Consider the following 20,047-nt stretch of genomic DNA (forward strand, 5'->3'; position numbering starts at 1 on the left):
TTTTTGCTACAAATTCAGTAGAATAATGAATATTGAATGTAAACACAATATTTATTCTATGCATGCAGACTTGTCACATTCATGCTGCTCTATTTCTCCTGCAATGTGTTGCTAAACTGCACTCAAGCATGTGTAATAATATTGGCACATACATGTATGCACATGCTTGGGATTGGTATGTTTACTACCACTTCAAGCATGTTAACTGTTTCCCACGGACATGTAATGCAGTGTCTCACCTGTATGGAATGCCAGAGGCAAAAATTCGGAAGAATTACATCAAGCAGTCTTTTACATCAAGCAATTGGTCATTTATATGAATCAATCGCTCTTTCACATTGATCAGTTATCGGCAGTGTTGTAGTCAAGACCATCACACCACCAGACACAAGACCATGCACATGACCAGTCAAAAGTAACACTGTGATCAATGACAAAGGAATTCTTTTGTTGCAGTTCAGTTGAATAGCTTGTGACTTGAATTCAGGTTGGAGGTCTTAGGTTGATCTTGTGTTGTGCTATGAAGGTGTTAAGCTTTGTTAAACCATTGTACTGCGTTGTAAATGAGTATTTAAATGTGACACCAATTTTGGCATGTGGCAGAACACAGAAAGCACACAAGTGGAACTACAAGTTGAGTCTCATCATTTATTGATCAACATTCTAAAAAAATGAAATTATGATCCATTTTCAAGCTCGTCTCATATTAGATGTACGAACTGAGTTTTATATTAACCCTAACAGTCCTCAGTCCTCCAACAGGTGAAGGATTGAGGAGTGTTAGGGTTAAAGATTGTGCTTTTCATGTATACAGTTATCAGATTGTGAACTGACATTTGAAATGGCAGAATCTATATACAGTGATCTTAACATGGGGAAAACAAACCACAAATGCAGGATCAGATGCAACTACCAAAGAAATATAATTTGTCAATACCCACTGGTTAACCACTTCCTGACGGGCGACCCATTTTTGAGTAGCTGGGCTTAATACACGAAGACGGGGAGCAGGTTTCCGGACAAAAGAGTTGGGCCTTGTAACAAAAGACCATGCTCGGCACAAAAGACTGAGCTGATGGGTATAACCGACATTTTTTCACTCTCGATAATGAAGATAATCCACAGTTGTTTTGAAACCTGATACCAGGATTTGGGGCATTTAGAGTTAGCGGATTACCACACGTCAACCAGTTCATATACAAAAGGCCAATATAATAGAGTCCCCTAACGTGGCGCACTTCCACTGTCACTTAAGTTTCCTCTCACAGCATTTGCCAAACCTTTTCATTGAAAAACTCAAAACTCATCTGGTTGAAGAACACGTCGAAAGAAAACATTGTTTTCTCTGATTTTATCTGTTCAAATAAATATGGAAGCATCCAAATCGAACGCAGTGTCATTTGTCTTCAGAGCTCAACTATTTCTGTTCATGCCAAAATGCGAATTCTAAATGTAGATCACATCATTTGGAGAAAACGAGGGGAAACCCTCACTCTGTGTTCATAGTGGATAAACTCTTGTGCATGCCAAACTATGTTTTTCAACATTCTTTAAAGTTGATAAATTCTTATACAGCATCATCCCCTCTACTCACCTACCCCTTCACAAGCGTGTAGAAAATTATTCTCATATTTTTTAGCACATTTTGAAAGCGTTAATTTTGCGTGTCAGAAAAAAGTCGGAAAATTGGGACAAACACAAATTTCATCAGAACTTTTAACCAGATACCCAAAATTGAGATATATGAATCAGAATAATAGGAGTTGAAGTTTTACCGATTGTGAAATTTGAGGTAAAATATTGCTCCCGAAAGACACTAGAGGCAAAAATGAAAGTGCACCACATTGGGCCACGCCATATTAGGGTACATCAACTACAGTGTATACAGGCATCACCCATCGCCATGTGCATTTTTTGCCAATGTTTTGATACAAAAATGTTGGTAGTTGGAATTTTGTAACCTTATCTCTTTTGTAAGTGTGGTTTCGCTCCCTAGCCGATTGACTTACCCAAACAAAGATGGTCTTTAATTCCCTTAGCTCTTTGGTGTATGGTGTGGGCTCCCATATTCAATTTAATTACTCAAGAAAGGCATTTGTGTTTTATTGTCGGTCGGGGATGGGTCCACTTAGAAGCAGGGTCCACGTGTAAGATCATCTTCTGCGCTTTGACCCACCAAGCATGACGCATTAATACCTGAACCCCGGAAATGAAAAAATAATTCTTAAACAAGTGTACACATGCTCCATGGAGCAAACAACGAAAATAGCATGTGTTTACACATCCGGTGTCAAGTAGTTAAAAGGGACAACAACTGTGACATTCTACCCCAACCTCATCTAGGGCATGAGGTAAAGCAAGCTAAAGGATGTTTCATGTGCGTTTTCAGTCTCACCTTGATGATAGTAGCTGTAATGTAATGCCATACTAATTACACACAATGGCTTCTTTTATTCTGTTCTCACAAATCAAAATCCTCTATGTAAAGCATATCAACCACCATCATCATTAATGTACCAGCATGGTGACTGTACAGCATAATGCAAGATGTCCCGTATGTTTTAATGTTGCACTGAATAGCTCCATTGCATTCAGCAAATATAGCAAATACATGCACCTACAAACAATATGGCCTTACAAAGGACATGTAACACTCTCAAGCAAGTATCACAACATAAGTGACTTTAATGTTACTTGAATTGATCGGTAGCCATGAGATGAAATATCAGTTTCACTAAACTAAATTTCAATGAAGAAGCTTTACATGTACTACTAATGATAAGCCATGGGGTCTGAATACTTAGCATGGAGAGTTATATGATTAGGGTTTGGGTAGTACAGTGGTCAATGTTACTATGGGCAGTGAGCACCACGGAATACTGCCCTGCATTTGGTTTCAGATATTATTATCTCTATCCCTTTTCACAACTTTTGTTTTATTTACAAACATGCAACTCTGCTGTATGCCTCAACACATACATTTATCATATATGTACACTGTTACCTGCCCTGACTGTTACATGAAACAAATGTAGTTTTATTTAGTACAACTGAAATATATACTGTAAATTATCTCTAATTTCAATGGGTGACTGGAGCTAAAACTTAATCACATCGCTAACAAAACCCAAGCAAATTGGGGGATAATGAAAACATTTACATGTACTTGGAGACATGTGGATGGGTATAAACATCTACAGTATTGCTCACTTTCTCAAGCTACTAACCACAATTTCTATCACAGTTGATACCAATATCTATCTACCAGTATTTCCTTGATACTAACGTTAACTTTGATCACATGTTGTGTTTTTGTGTTTTATACCAATTATAACCAAAGAGTTATTAGAATGTAATCCTCATGTGTAGAGAGTGTCCAGAATGTCCATACAGTGTCTTACTTGTGTGATGTATCTGCAGAATGAGGACCAACAACATCATTCCATGCACAACTAAATTTGCTTGAACAGCCGAACTCTTTTTACAAAATGGATGTAAAAGCAGGAAGCAGTTCTGTCCCTTGGCAGCAAATGCTACTGATGTCTGAACAAATGAACATGAAGGTTCAACTACTGAGAGCGCAGTTGTAGGGTTTGATGGACTTTGATCATTTTTGATGGAATGCCCATTTGTGACCAGCTCCAGAAAAATGGGTAATATGGGACTTTTTTCAAAATAAGTTACATACACATTTGAAGTGATTACATTATAAGCTTTAATTTGGTGTATGTTTGAACCCTGTGGCATTTTGCAATCTGGAAATATATTGATTTTTACATAATCCTCATATACACATTAAGAGAAAAGCCTTCAGAGATAAAGCCCTTTAAACAAAAAGCCACACTGCCTAACGTCTTGTAGGAATGGCCCACAAGTCATCTCTGAGTTTTAAAGGACAAGCTGTGCCTTGCACAAGGTTATTTTCCAGCAGTCGTATCTTTCATTTATCAGTTTCTGGTGAATTAGCACTCGGCTTCCTGCTTGCAATCCCTGCAACAGATTAAAAAAAGAAGAATCCAACTGTAGACTACAACTTTTTAATTCAGATAATATTTTAGTCAGACTACAGGCATTAATACCATTAATTAGGGATCAACCTTGAACAAATTATAATAAACCCTTCCAAAAGATCCTTGTTGAAGGAGAATTTCTCGGATAAGTGCTGAAGTGCGTAAATCAATGCATACTACTATGCTCTTATAAGTAATTTTACTGTTATTTTTGGAATATAAGCCATACAGTGTATAAGCCGCAGCACACAAAAATCAGCAAGTTCAGATTTAAAGTCTGCGTGTAAGCCACACCAATGTACAAGCCGCACCACAGTGCTGACAATCCAACCAGGAAGGTCACCGTACTGTGTGCTGAAGTGCAGCATGTACAGTATGTTAATGGTTCCACTACTCATGCAATCCTAATCATTCTAAGCAGAGTGTGAACGAGTGCCACCATTAAAAATGAATTTTTAGTCCTCAAAAACTAATAAGGAATCATTTCAAATCTGGTCCAGGATAAGTTGAGGATAAACTGTGGAAGAGTGTTGCTGTGGAATGTTGAAGGCCACTGGAAATTTCCCCACAATCTCCCAAAATAAAGCTATCAGTATTTGTATACACAGTCTCTGACCCCCACTCTGTGGTTTTGGTCAGGCAGGCCATTCAAGGACACCTGTGGTTTTGATGACAGAAGAGCCACTGGCAAAGGACTGCACTCCTTACACAAAGCTTTTTGAAACTTTTCTAACTATCAGTTGGAATAAATATACGTTGACCCTTTCATAAAATATAAAGCTGCTTCAGGGTTTTTCTTCTCCTGGAAAGCTATGGTCTTACTTCAGGCACATACAACTTTATTGTATTTAATATGGCAATGTTACTGCACAAAAGGCATTACCAAGAAGAGATCAGGTACAGGCCCTGCATTTCAATAAATCTTCCTGTGATATCTTTCTTCTCGGCCAAATAATCATGGCATAATATACAGAAAGTTAAACCATATTGTTGCTTTGTATTTTATTACCTCTTGATGTGAAATACTAAAAATCTGTTATTCCAATCATGATTGGACAATTCTGGCTAGGGAACCTTTAAAAATATTATAGCAAACACTTCCGGTTTTGAATTTAGAAGTGAATGGATATGGAGGTACACGTATAACAGGGGGCACAGGTAACACAACTTGTACATTTAATAAGCAAATGAAGCAAAATAAGCAGAGGGACTGACAAAGTCTGTTAGTTTTTCCAAACAACCATCTGATTCAGTCTACAACAGGTATTGAACACATGACAAAAATCACGGTGTGTTCAGTCAGTCTCTGGAAACTGCAAACCACTGAAGATAGTAACCACCTATAGTAGGTACTGTACTCAGACTACTGCTGGTCTGGGTACTATACCCTAACTTGGCTATGTTGCTTACAAACAACACTCAAAACACACACTGGTATGGGGTTGACAACCACAACAGGTCATGTGAGTTAGTGGGCACAATCAGTCTATTATGGTCTTAGATAGGCTTAACCACTTCCTGCCAGGTTTTCGAGTACCTGGGCTTTATACACAAAGCCGGGGAGCCCGAACCGGACCAAAGAGTTGGGCCTTATAACAAAAGACCGTGCTCAGCACAAAAGATTGAGCTGCTGGGCATTAACGACATTTTTTCACTCTCACTAGTGGAGATAACCCAGCCTTGTTTTGAAACCATATACCATGGTTTGGGGCATTTAGAGCGAACAGATTACCACCGGGTACAACATCACTCCACCACTGCAGCAATGAGCCACACAGCACTGCTGCATGCTAATCTGGCCCCTATTGAAAAAAGGTCTGCGCAATCTGGGCTCTTTTACAAGGCTGCAGGCCTAGCTGAAATACTCAGGTGTCAATGAAGGTCACCTGTCAGCTTAGAGTAGCGCCTAAAGATTACTTCGTGTGGGTACAAACGTCTATTAAATGAAATGATGAATTTTTGAAAATGACACCTATATGTGCACTGCATTTTCAAAGCACCCGGCAGCAAGTGGTTAAAATAACTTGTGACTTGACACACAGTTCATAGCAGAAGTTTCTATTGCAAAAAGCTGCTAGACCCAATGATTTTAAAGGCATAAACAGTACTGAACATACCTGCTGGGCGAAGTACTAGGAAATTGAGTAAGTCAGATAATGATACAATCCCCACAACATGATTCTCACCATCCACTACAACGAGACGATGAACCTTTATCATACAAAAAAATCCAAAATAAGAAAAAGAGTCAAAATGGAGTTGAAAGTTTTGACCTTCTTACTATTTCAGAGCTTCAGAAACCACACATTCCTTACTGTGCTGTCTGATGTTTGCAGTAGCAGATGGTTGCAGTAGTTTGCAGTAATATTTAAATTTATTAACATTCAATATGCACCATCAAATCATTGTTATTTTTAAAATGCCCCAAGTGAAATTGAACTTTTTATCAAACACAGATTGTTTATTGATAAAAGAATCCAATTACTAGTAGTGTGCAAATTAAATGCTTCATAGACATATTAAAAACAACTGTGACATGGTCAGTACCAATGAGGATTTTGTTGTTGCCTATCAATGCATTTTTGGGGTCATTTAGGACAATGTGAGGCACTTTTAGGAGTTACAGAAATCTATTGTAACAGCTTTTAAAGTTAGTGGACACCATTGGTACAATCCCGAAAATCGGGATTATACTACTGTATAATCCTGAAATATCTTACTTGAAAGTACACAACAGTCTCAATCAGTCTCTCAAATATTTCCACCCAGAATACTGCAGTTTTCAAGAAAACAAAAGTTTTGTTCTCTTTTTTTACTACGCCATGGGTCAGCTGACCATCATAAAAGAGTCAATTTCATTTCGCACATCACATCCTTTAACAGGCGCCAAGTTTCTTATGTGTAGTGTTTGCAGATGTTGTGGGAGTCTCCATTGATGAATAAATAAACCTAAAAGAAGCTAAAAATATACCGACATAAACTCAACGAAAGCATTGTGAACTGAAATTATAGAAACCTGAGTGTTAGACATAAAGTAGAAAATAAATTGGATCAGTGTGAAGTTAAATTTTATTTAAGGAAAGGGTTTTTCTACGGGGAACTTTGCGAATTCAAAATCACCCCTAGAGCATAAGGGTTTGATTCAATATGGCAGCTGTTTCTGAGTATGATGATTTTCAACAACAAAAAGTACATTTCCCCACGTTAAACCTCACTTGTTTAAAGACACAATTTCTTGTTTGCTTACGATTATTAATGAATCAACCGAGAATGGAGTTTTAGACTTTCATCGACGTGTAAACTGACATAAAAGTGAGATCATAAGCATGAACGTGCGCGCGCACACGTGCAATATCATATAGGCCTACTCGTTCTGTGGTGTCATGGACATGAGTCAACTGCTGCGTTCCTACAATGCTACATTGCTGAGTAGGCACATTACTCCAAGGTAAATTCACTGATTACTTCTAGCCGGCCCTTGAAATCTGCCCTTTTTTAAGGGAATGAGAACCTGTCACCCTTACCCGACGGACGTTGTTCACTTGTACTCTGAATGCCCTATAATCCATAGATTTTATGCAAGATAAATTTACCATCGATTTAAGTGTTGAAAATGCCGCTTTTTTTTTTATTTTTTTACAAAGCAGTTGACTAAAACGTGAAACAAGTGAGTGGAATGTAAGTTGCAGTGAGTATTATACACCGTAATAAGCAAATCTTGTGAAATTACGACAAAAAGCCAATGGTGTCCACTACCTGTAGGGAATATTTCTTCACTGATGACATTTTAAAATAAGGCATACCAATACTGTGACAAGCAATGTCATTTATATCTAGTGCATGCTCACATAAAGTAAAATAAGAAAAAACTGGCTGCATCACAGGACTACACGACAAATGCCAGTAAGTTAACCCCTTCTCATCGGGAAGCGGTAAGAGACGCAGTAAAATTTGAGATCCTTTTCAGCTATTATTCTCGGCCCATGCTCAAGCGAACTTGGTGAAAGAAGGCACACCCTGGCTCTTGTGTATATGGTAATTGGTCTTTGTGTGTAGCCCAGAAATGAAAAGACCAAATTTGCATCATAATCACCAGCTTCACAATAGTCCCCACTTTGAAAAGAGGCAACGGGAATGTGGAAGCATGAGTAGAGCCGCATGCCACCGAACAATCAGCCTTTTCACTGTGTAATTCAAAGCGTGCATAGCACGCAGGTCCACAAACCAAGAATTTGCAGTTTGGCAGGTGGCCTTCATGGCCAAGCGAGGCTGGAATTCTCGGAGTCGGCTTTCAGAAAAAAGTCTTGGCGTCAAGGGGTTAAGTAACAAATTATTCAATATGTTGCAATACCAAATTCAGCGTTATTCTGCACAAAATGCTTGTAGTCAGAATTTTGTCTCTTCAGACCTGTTTTTTGGCATCAACTAGTAAACAACAATGACCAAATCCAATGATGCTGCCCAAGTGCAATCGAGGACACCTCCAACTATACTTCAATATTTGGTCATTAGTTAAAGACATTGGTATCAGTTCAACAAAAAGGTGTTTTAATTATTCACATGTAATTGGACATTTATTTTCATGCACACATTTTGTTTGAAATTTTACCTCAGCTCGGATGATTTTCTCCATGATGGTTTCCAAGGTCTCAGAGGCCTGACAAGTGTGAACACCTTCAAAGTATGTCTGTCTGAATTGCAGGGCTTGCTGAATTGTAATGTCCAAGTTGTTGTACGATTTCTCAGCAGCAAGATTCTAAACAGAAGAAGAAAATCACCAATAAACAGACAAATAAAAAGACAACACAAGACTAGTGCGTGTAATGATGTTTATTAATTCAAAAATTGTTAACACAATAAATTCATCTTCATCTGCATGACAACTTGATCAACAGATGTTACATGTACAACACTGTAGCTTCAGGCAAATACAAGCACAGGCAAGCTTATAATCATTATGTCAAATGACGCATGCTTAGCTGCTTAGCAGAAAAGCCTTGTTATATTGAGACATGACAAAAAAATAAGCTAGTTCTGTACACATTTGGGTTGAACCTACATTAACCACTTCCTGCCAGGGACTCCGGTGATAATCCAGCCTTGTTTTGAAACCGTATACCAGGGTTTGGGGCATTGAGAGCAAACGGATTACCACTGGGGACAGAAGCGCTACGCCACCGCCGCGATGAGCCATACAGCACCGCTGCACGCTAATCTGGCCCCTATTGAAAAGAGGTCAGCAGTGCACTGAGCCACGTTGGTAAACAAAAGACAGTTATACAGCACCGCACAATCTGGGCTCTGTTTACAAGGCTGCTGGCCTGGCTGAAATACTCGGGTGTCAATGAAGGTCACCTGTCAACTTAGAGTAGTGCCTAAGGATTACCTCGTGCCTCTATAAACGACCGTTAAATGAAATGATGAATTTTTGAAGGATTTTGAAAAACGGAAAAAATGATAGTCATGCCAGCCCAGCATCATCAACATTGAAAAATACCCTGGCATGAAGTGGTTAACAAACTTCAGTGGAATCTCTTCAAACAGCTAAAGAACATTCACAGTTAATATGCAAGAATGTTCTAATTCTGTGTAAATACTGCCACAGTTAAGTGATCCTTTCCTATTCGAGCCCTTCCTTTCCAAAACTTTGACAAATGCATGACATGACCCCTTTTCATTAAATTGAAACCTGTTGTTTTTCCCAAGAAATTTAACTGAATGAGAGCTGACAGGAAAATGAGGAGTGGTTTGATTTGACACGAACTTCGGGCAGAAATTAAAAGTGAGCTTTGAGATATGGACTCTATGGGAATGAAATTCTGAGCAAATGTACAGTAATTGATTAGGATGACTGGAGTAGAAGACTTACAATGACATCAAACTTGGCATAGATATCAATGATCTTGTTGTTATCATCAATAACTGGCAATGCTGATACTCTGCGGTCAACAAAGATCTGTAGCGCCTTGATTAAAGGAGTGTTGGGCTTGGCCTGTCAAATCCAAATCACACAAATACTTTTTGTAAATATTAACTGCTCTCAATTCTGTCTGAGAACGATTCAAAGAAGCAAACAAATGAACAAATTCCAAGAGAAACAGAGGAACTTGACTGAAGAGACTGTCATGCTATTAACCTCAGGGGACTAAAACTACAGATACCATGCCGAATAGTCATAAATAAGTCCCAACAATCTTGCTGAAGGAGCAGCAGATGGAAGGACAGTTGATAGAAGAATCTTGTTAGATTTAGAAAGGAGTACTTAATTCTTCACAAACTAAGAGATATGTCTCATTCCAAATGCCAGACGATAGGAAACCAACATGTTGCAATTTGTCTTTAAACCTCATACAGACTTCTCAACAAGCCATATCCTGCCAATATGGTGAGCACATCTAATTACTCATGAATTGTGTCAGGTGATACATGTATATCCCTTTCTGCTGAAGTCATAAACACTTCTTATGATGATAAAATTCAAACACTGTTTCCAAAATGAGTACGAAGCAGAGTGCATGCAAACGGTTTTTGCATTACATGGATATAGGGATAGAAATTTGTTCACAAGTCTGCATAAATTCATACGCAGAGAGAACTTTCAAATTTCATTATTTATATATTATCATCTTACTTATTCAAATTTAGAAGTGATCCAAAAGGTTGTTTTCCTGACTAAATAACACTTACAGTTGCAATATTAGTGTATGTGCCAATACCAAGTTCCTGTAGGCTCTTCTTCAAGAATGCTGGACTTCGGATTTCATTTTTCTAAAATGAAAAATGCATGGAAGCTCACCCAAAAGAAACATATAAAATACAACAACTGGCTTAACAGATGTAGGTGCTTAATCTCAGATTACTTATCAAAATAGATACTACTCTTCCTGGCAAAGATTTCATTTCATGAAATTCCCGCTAAAAAGCTGCACCAGCATTGGTCTAAAAACAGCATCCTGCCAACCACAAGGTCAACTTCTCAAAATTATGTGGTGTAGTAAATCATTTGTGCCTGTAAATGAGGAGTCTCTTACATACATGTAAATGAGTGTGAAAAACGTAGGTGTGAAGTCTAACGAAGGCCAAAAACATACATTTTATGAGTCTTTGTCACGTTGTGCAAGATGGTAAAATATCCAGCATTGACAACAAACATATTTCAATCTAATTAATGACATGATGTCTATACAGCAGGATTTGTGTCTCACACAATAGCTTTTATCACTGTGTGTTGCAAAATATTCTGAAGTTTATAAATTAGCATGAAGGCAACACTGCTCACCAGCAGCCCAAGAAATTTGAGGATCCTCTTGTGGGTAAGAATGTAGATGACATTGCCGGTTACTGGATCCACAACAGGCAGACGATGAATCTTGGACTGAATCAGCATTCTAACAGCTTCAAACAAACTGAAACAAGTATCACAGCAGAAATAATAGTGCTATTACAAAATAATACCATATGAATCCGCTGACATGAATTTATTTAGATGATGTTAACACCATTGACATGATGATTATGATCATTAGGCAGGGGAATGTCCTACTTACTTTGACACCAATTGTCAGACCTCAGATTTCCTAGGCAGGAAGCATTACCTACTCCTGACAGTGGCATATCTAAGTGGGGGGCACATTGTCCCCCACCCAGAGACATGTTGGGAATGGTGTGGTTTTTTGTTTTGGGTTTTTTGTTTAATTGAAAGCACAAAACTTCCAACACAACTACAACTACTATTCTTGGGGACCTCTGTTTCTAGAAGAAATCCCACTTGGTTCCCCCTGACTCAAAAACCTGGACACGCCACTGACTCCAGAATAAAGTGATGAGGTGCAGAACTAAAATGTAAGGTCATTAAAAGCTTTGCACCTTAGGATGTGCCAATCTGCAGTGATTGTCCATGTCAATTTCATGGAACAGATTCAGGCAATTTGTACTTGCAGTTGTGGGTGATGTGGGCACCTTCATAGCCATTTGCCATTGGTTTTGCATACACACAGAAGGTGTAATTAAACCCTGCAGGCTAGCTGTGTGGTAAATATATTCTTACTTTGCTGCATGTTGATGCTAGTAACTGCACCATCACATTGCAGTGCAGAAGAAACAATATTACACTGAAAACTGTTGTATCAATCTTCTACAAATGACTGTTGAATCAGAATTTGTGAAGTTGTAATTTGTTTTCTTTCCGGCAGAAAATATACCTTTAGTTGGTTGAGGAAGGAATTCATTAGGTCACAGTTTTGAAATAAAGACGTTTGTCACTTTCCCGTATTTGGTATGTAAAATCCCACATTTCAAATTTTGACACCCATCTATAGGGAGCTGTCAATTGCAATTTGGTTTGAAATGAAATGCAAATTAAGAACAATGAAGAAAGTCACTGTTGTAAGATTGTTAACACAGTACGTTACCTTTATCTGTGGTAAAAAAGGAATTTTTATTTTCATAATTGACAGATCAGACTAGATAACCAGTATGAGGGAGAGTCAGGGTGCCGCAGTGTTTCTTTCTTCTTCTACCCCCTCTGGGAGCCTGGGTTCAAATCTGGATCAGTCCATATGTGGATTGGGTTTTCAGTCCCTACCTGAGTTTGTGGGTTCCCCCGAAAGCCTTTATCCAGGGTTTTTCTCCCACCTCTAAAACTGAACATTTCTTCATTGTCTTCTTCACTCACTATCATCCTGTAATACTGGCACTAAATGCGCTGTTGAATGAACATGAATGTCAAGAGAAGACAATGAGAAGCAGTTACAGAGGTGGAAGGTGAGGAAAGAACCACTACACCAACCTGACTCCCCAATTTTCATGACAGCTGGCTTCTTTACCGCCGGATGCTGGATTATTTTTGGAGACACTAATACCCATCTAAAATAAGTTATATAAAATGTAAGTGGAAAGGTAATCCAGAAACTATGGCTGTAATTTCTTTTGGGGGGCCTTACACACAACAATCCATAAAGTGGATAATATAAACTAAAAGATTATATGATGCAAATAACATGCATAACAGCTCCATACCAAACACTGAAGGCAACCTCACAAAAGTATGAGCTCCTTATCATACCTGGCATCTGGATCAATCCACACCAGTGGTCTTGCCTTTTTACTCAACACATCTACAAAAGGAAACAGGTAGGGCATGTGGGTGAAACATTTATCTCTTGCAGATACTGTCTGTGTCATAACTTGCTTTGAGACATTTGAAAAACAGGATGTCACGTAATATTTCAATTCTGTTCAAGGAAATTATGGCTACCGAAATAAAGTTAAAACAAGGCTTACTCCATCATAGGTTTCACTCGATATACGTGTATATATACGAGTATCTGGACAAGGAAAGTTTCCTTCTGTATAAAGTCTTGGTAAGGCCTCACCTTTAGTATGCTAATCACATCTACATGTAGGCACCACATTCTACGAAACACATCATGGAAATTGAGATGTCCAAAGACGAGGAACTAAACTTATCCCCAGCTTCAAGAACATGTCCAATAAGGAAAGACTATGACAGTTGAATGTACCAGCCCTAGTACATGTATATTGACAAATACGAGGAGACATGATTGAGACATTCATAACACTCACAGGGAAATGTGACCAAGAGGTGACCCATTTCACCCACCAACACGAATGATATTGGCAGTCATCAGTTAAATATATCCAAGACTAGAAGACTATTGCTTTGTACATTGATCAGTTGACACTTGGAACAGCTTACCCAGGTTTATGGTATCTGCACCCAGTGTAAAGTCTTTTGAAGCAAGACTAGATAAAAAATATGGGTATCTCAACAATTCTAATACGACAATGATACTCCCAACCTCACTTGCATGCTCATAACTACATTGTAAGTTTAATAAAAGGATCTACATGAATTAGATCTGATGAAAGAGGCCTCCAAAGGCCTACAATCAGAAGAGGACCTGTAAGTATATGTATCTGTTAGGACATCATGAACTCATCCTTGGAAACTGAGCATGTATTTTCATTCAACAAAAGACTTCTTCCAGCAATCAATGAATAACAAGTAAATCCTTTGATTCAGTTATGGCTGTTCTCAGTCTAAATGTAATGCAAGCACATACATAATAGCAAATAATGAGGAAACAAATATGTCCTTGACTCAAGAGAATGAACACGACTGCTGCCCGAGCCACAGGTGAAGGTATTAGCAGCATTCTCATGAATGTTTAAGATAGGCCAAAATACACTTATTCCCTTATTATTTGCTATTACGTAATGACCAATATTTATTGCCATTCATAAATACCATTTTAGTTAGAGAGTCAAAGGAAATCAATATACAATGAATTTCCAAGGATTTTGTTAAAGAATTTTACTCTTATTTTCCCAAACACCCCCAATCCATTTAATGGTATTTTCCTTGTGAAAGTAAATCAGAAGAATCTCCTTATATGGACTTGGCACACACGTGGAGAGTTCTGTGTGCCGCGTGCCCACAGACTCTTGACTAATCGTAATGGATTAACCCTCCTATGCTAAGAAACATTCTTGACACAGTTGTCATATCAGTCAAAATCACTCAAATTTCTCATATGAGTTTTCGTACTGGGAGAAATCACGTGGAAGGCATTTTTGACTGTTTTTGACAGTTAAAACAGAAGGAGGGTTAAACTGCCAGCAAGTCTTTTACGTAGCAGGCATTATCAAACTGCGGCGGGCATTATCAAATGTTAATACATCGTCACAACAAAGAAACTGTCTCAAGTATTTATGAATACTAGATTAAAGGGAAAGTTCCATTATTTCATGAATGCCAACAGGTACCAGTTGCGAGTCAAAAGTATAAACGAGTTTCAAACAACAATGCACTAAAACCTGACTGTTGCTGCTAATGCAAAACTCCTGATTGTATGCACTAGGGGCTACAATCATTCTACTAAGGACTCTGATTCTAACCTCTCCATGTTGCTATCTTATGCTCCTCCAGTTCATCCATTTTGACCTGCATATTCACAAGCAAAAATATTGAAACTTACACTTAAAAATACCCTAATATTTGGTGGTACATGGAAATGTTATCAGGTGACAACGGGTAATTTGCCAATATTGATTTATTCAACTGATTTTGCAAATGTATTGTTAAGGAAAAAACTGATACCACATCTTGAAATTGTACAATTTATTAATCAGTGGCTTGATATACGTATGTAAACATATGAACTTCACATATACACGTACTGGTAACAAATACATGCACTAAATCAATGCTACTAGCCAATGCGTAGCAGCCAGTGACCTGAAACCTCCTAACTGGCACAGTATAAACTAACTATACCAGTTAAGGAAATGGGTCTAAACAATGAGACAAATGGTCGTTTATACAAGAACAAATCTTTCCTATTTTGCCCAAGCTTTCCACCAAATGCACTGAAAGACCAACTAACAAGTATTTATATCTACTATAGCTAAAAAAGCAGAAAGTCTAGTGCAAAATTGAGTAACATCCTACCAATGGAGACTTGTAGTAGTTCTCTAAGATGCAGATAAAGTCAGTAATTGTCAGCATACCTTTGAAATTAAGAAATCAAACAGTTTAAGTTATGTTCACAGAACCAAGAGTGTTACCAGCAGACACATTTATCACATTAGGATAATCTATGTTAATCTTCCAGATCATGTTCAATCTAACAAGGCTCTAGTTTTTCATAAACTGTAATGTACCTTCTGGACATCAACTACCGTTATTTTTGGAATACAAGCCGCCTAGTGCATAAGCTGCAGCACACAAAAATTGGCAAGTTAATATTTGTGTGCATAAAATACGCCATAAGAAGGAATTATAAGTGGGAAAATAATCACTAAAATGTTGCTATCACAGCAGAGCAAGTAAAGTTTGATTACATACATGGTTTGTGTATGTGTTTCATGACTACATGACTTGGGGAATTCCATTTAATAACTTGAAATATAGACAACATGAATTTCTATTTATTCTCAGAGGATCAAGTTATTTAAATACTAACCAATTAAAACATGACTGTACCACCAGCATGCGGTACGCGTGGCCTTTCCATGGCTTTTGTGACTGATTTTATCCTTCAAAGTTTGCAGAGACATTTTTCCGCATGAGCTGCGGCTTACATTCCAAAGATTACGGTATCTTAAAGATCAATGCTTTAAGGACAAGCATGAATTGACCCTATAAACAATCAGTGTTTGAAGCAGTACCCTTTAAAGGACTGTTGAACCTTACCAACAAAGTCTTGTTTTTCACTGTCCCACAAGGGGGCTGCTCTAACTCCATTGTACACCAAAGCAAAGAAAGCCTTTTTGACCTACAAGAGTCGTAAAAAAAAACAATATAACCAAATGAACAAAAAGGGGACAGTTGACGAAAATTTGATAAACATTTGAAACACTTGAATGACAATTCACTAACATGTGTGCAGAAGTTGATCTGCTTATTTTTGCATTGTACATGTATCAATCATTTAGCACTGGACATAACTATCCATTCGGAAAACCTCAGCCAAAATTTTGACAGATGCTGAGTTGTGGTAAGAAAGAATGCCAACTGTGAAAGTCTGCATTAGAGGTACTTACATGTACTGTACACCTAACATGTGCCCTTATCTAAAACAAGGGCTTGTCTCTTTACAAACCATAAGAGAGATCCAAAACATTTAACCCATCAGAAGTAATATGAAAAAGTATACATGTACACATAGCAAGGTAAGTTGAAAATTCACTCAAGCAAGCATTTGTGTGGTTTTGTTTTCAAGGCACTGACATCAAGTTTGTGAGATAGGCCACATCAGGATGCATTCCAGTCTTCTAAATCATTTGATATTTTACTATTAAATGTGTACACGGTATCTTCCAAATCTGCCAAAATTGCACCATGGAGTTTGGATGATCACGGTGAAGATTAACAGACTTTCCAGTACATTCTAAAAACTTACCAACAGTTGAACGTCAAACACCACCAGCTTGGCACTTGTTGGAATGATCTCATAACATTTGTGGTTCTTCATGAACCTCACAAATGTCATCTCTTCTGCTTCTATAGAAACCAAAGGACACCACCATTGTAATATGTAACATGAATGTCATTGGGCCGTTTGACCCAAAGTATTCCTTGACTGGTTAACTACATGTAAAATGACCTCAAAATATCACTAGAAAAATTCATTTTTTACACTTTTAAATGAAACAGTTTGGTTTTGATATGCACAAAGAACATTATTGCATTTCATCAATCTTGTAAAATTGTGAAAGTTAACATTTACCTTGTGATGAATTCATTTAAAAATGTTCCAATATTTTAATGTATTATTAAGTATGGATGCTTTAATTTTTTTTCATTTTAAAAAGTGTTCATATGAATTTATTGACACAGCAAACATGGAATAAAAAAATCTAGAAAATAAGCAAACTTTTTTACTGTCGGCATGACTTATGTTTAAGTAAATATTTCGATTTGGAGTAGACTTTGAATTGCATGTAGTGGGAAGAACAAGGCATATTTTCAATGTACAGACCTAATAGACCTCTGAAGAATTTAGTTTATCAAATTTTCATCACATTTGTAGCAGTAAACAGCTTTTCTATCACACAAATAGTCACAAGCCAACCATGTTAACATGTTCATGAGATACTCAGCTCCAGTATGGTTTCTATGTTTTAAGTTAAATCAAATATGCAGATGTATTTTGGTATACATGTACAAGAAATCTCAGTCAAAGCAGCAAACAGTCACTAGAGACACTGCACTATTTTCAGCTTGCATGCAATGATGCAACATTATGCAGGTTCACTGCAACAGTGCATAACATACAGTATATCATTATGTGTTGAAACAACTACATGTACATGTAGTTTAAATATCTCCTATTGCAGTGCAGTAATAGCTCAAGGCAGCGAGTCCGCCCAACTCCAATAATTCACTGACTTAACATGACTGAGTTGCTAGCCCCACTTGACTTGGACTCAAGTCATCACTGACAATGACTTGAATTAATGCAGACTCGACTTGATGTTAGTGTTGAATAACATGACTTTGGACTTAACTTGAGACTTGAGTGGTGGGTGACTCACTCCAACACTGTCATATGGTCACATCTTTTGACCAATGTTTTGCAGTAAATATCGTGATTGCCTAAGGTACATGCACATGTATTTGAGAATGATCCAAATATTCACAGTATGGGTTTTTTACACAAAGGAGGGGCTTGAGGGAATGCATACATGTCTAATGTATTGACTTGGTCACATACGGGTATACCAGACAGTGCAATGAATTTGGAGAATCATGTCTGTGTTAGAGGTGACAGAACGTTGGAATCTGGCAAATTCCGTGGTGGAGTTGGAATGAATGCTTACCAGATAATGTATTGTGCAATCCCTGCAATGTATGGTTAAGGACTCTAATGCTAGTTTTATTGTGAGTGTCCATGATGTTAGGCAAATCTTTTCAAATACCATAATAAGGCCTGTGGCCCTGATGGTATCTCAAACAGAATGCTACGCTCGTGTAGCCAACAACTTGCCCCCATTTTACTCCAATCTTCCTGTTGGTTCTAAATGGCAGTTTTATCCCCCAGTGTTGGAAATCTTCCAATTATAATCCCTGTGCCAGCAATCAAAAATCTTACTGTATTTAATGATTACCAATCAGTGGCTTTAATTTCCAGCATTATGAAATGCTTTGAGAGGATTCTTTTACAATTTTTAAACAGTCAAGTTGGTAATGTTGATTGATTTCAATTTGCATATCAGAAAAACAGGGGTGTTGAGGATGCAGTTGCTTTTTATCTCCATAAGCTGCATACACATCTAGATAGGCCTAAGTCCTTTGTTCATTCAGTTTCTATTGATTTCTCCAGTGCATTCAACACAATTGTTCCACATACATGTATTTTGATAAGTAAATTTGAATGTTAAACCACAGCTTGCATTACTCATACAGAGTTTTCTTACTAAACAGGCCACAAAAGGGTGAAGTGCAATGATAGGGTTCCTGGCGTTAAGTTGTTGAGTTTAGGTGCACTTCAAGGCAGTGTTATTTCTCATGCTCGGTTTTCGCTGTACACCAGTGATGTTAATCTCCCGAATCCCAACTGCTATACCAATTAAGTATGCAGATGATGCTGTCATTAGTAGATTTTTTACAAGACAATCCTTCCGAATATTTTAGCACTGTCCAGAATTTGTGGACTGGTGTGATCAACATCATTTATTTGCCAATACTAGTAAGACAAAGGAAATGGTCTTTGATTTGTTATTCATGGTCATTCTATTCAGCAAGTGTCTGAGTACAAGTACTCAGGTACCATGATTGAAAATACACTAACATGGACTAATAACTGTAAGATTCTGGCTCGCAAAGCAAATCAAAGATTACATTTCCTGAAGAAACTGAAGGAATTTCATGTTGATAACAGGTTTTTGATCCTTTCCTTGTCTAACTTGACAAAGGAAAATATCAAGAGATAGCAGGGCTAAGGAGGCTTGCTCAGTGCATCATCCACTCTAATTTACCACTAATCACCTCTCTGTATGAACAGCGTGTCTTGCTCTAAGTTCACACAATAATGCTCAACCTTTCACACCCACTCAATGAGCTATTTAAATTCGACAGATCTGGTATACATGTATGTCTGTGTTCCATCTTTTACACGTTGTCATCACAGAGGAATTCTTTTGTCTCAAATGCAATCCACTTGTTTAATAGGTCTGTGAATAGCTAATTAATTATCCATGCTACTGGACTTAGTTTCTTTACCTTAGTTTCTGTGCAATGTTCCCGTACTTTGGTCCTTTAGTTGTACTGTATCATTAATTGGTCAGTGATGAACACATTGTATCTTAATGGTTTATAAGTGTATATTGCCCTTTTTAGAACTTCCAGTGGAAGTTGACTTCATATGCTTTTTAGTGCAGACAATAAATTGAAATTGATTTGAACTGATGGATATTATGGGAAAAAATTTTGATGTGGTGCTGGATCATTTAAAATCCTGTGTAGTACACTGTCCACTTCACATCTTATTAGAATCAGGTATCAGGACAAA

At 37.7% G+C, this 20,047-nt stretch overlaps 1 protein-coding gene across 8 annotated transcripts in view; it reads right to left on the bottom strand.

The window, feature by feature from the left end:
- Positions 1–634: 634 nt before the first annotated feature.
- Positions 635–20,047, bottom strand: part of LOC110984227 (5'-AMP-activated protein kinase subunit gamma-2-like) — a 61,718-nt gene continuing 42,305 nt past the window's right edge. For all 8 annotated transcript variants that reach the window (XM_022244185.2, XM_022244184.2, XM_022244188.2 and 5 more), the window contains 11 exons: positions 16,937–17,037; positions 16,228–16,309; positions 15,484–15,542; positions 14,931–14,976; positions 13,075–13,126; positions 11,290–11,416; positions 10,698–10,778; positions 9,880–10,002; positions 8,620–8,766; positions 6,128–6,221; positions 635–3,990 (listed from right to left, as the gene is read on the bottom strand). In XM_022244185.2, the coding sequence (XP_022099877.1) occupies positions 3,941–3,990; positions 6,128–6,221; positions 8,620–8,766; positions 9,880–10,002; positions 10,698–10,778; positions 11,290–11,416; positions 13,075–13,126; positions 14,931–14,976; positions 15,484–15,542; positions 16,228–16,309; positions 16,937–17,037 (962 nt within the window). In that variant the 3' untranslated portion in view covers positions 635–3,940. The remainder of the gene's footprint in view (positions 3,991–6,127; positions 6,222–8,619; positions 8,767–9,879; positions 10,003–10,697; positions 10,779–11,289; positions 11,417–13,074; positions 13,127–14,930; positions 14,977–15,483; positions 15,543–16,227; positions 16,310–16,936; positions 17,038–20,047) is intronic.

The sequence above is a fragment of the Acanthaster planci genome, linkage group LG17 (assembly GCF_054643075.1).
Source record: "Acanthaster planci isolate LZ-2023a linkage group LG17, COTS_SCS, whole genome shotgun sequence".
NCBI lineage: Eukaryota > Metazoa > Echinodermata > Asteroidea > Valvatida > Acanthasteridae > Acanthaster > Acanthaster planci.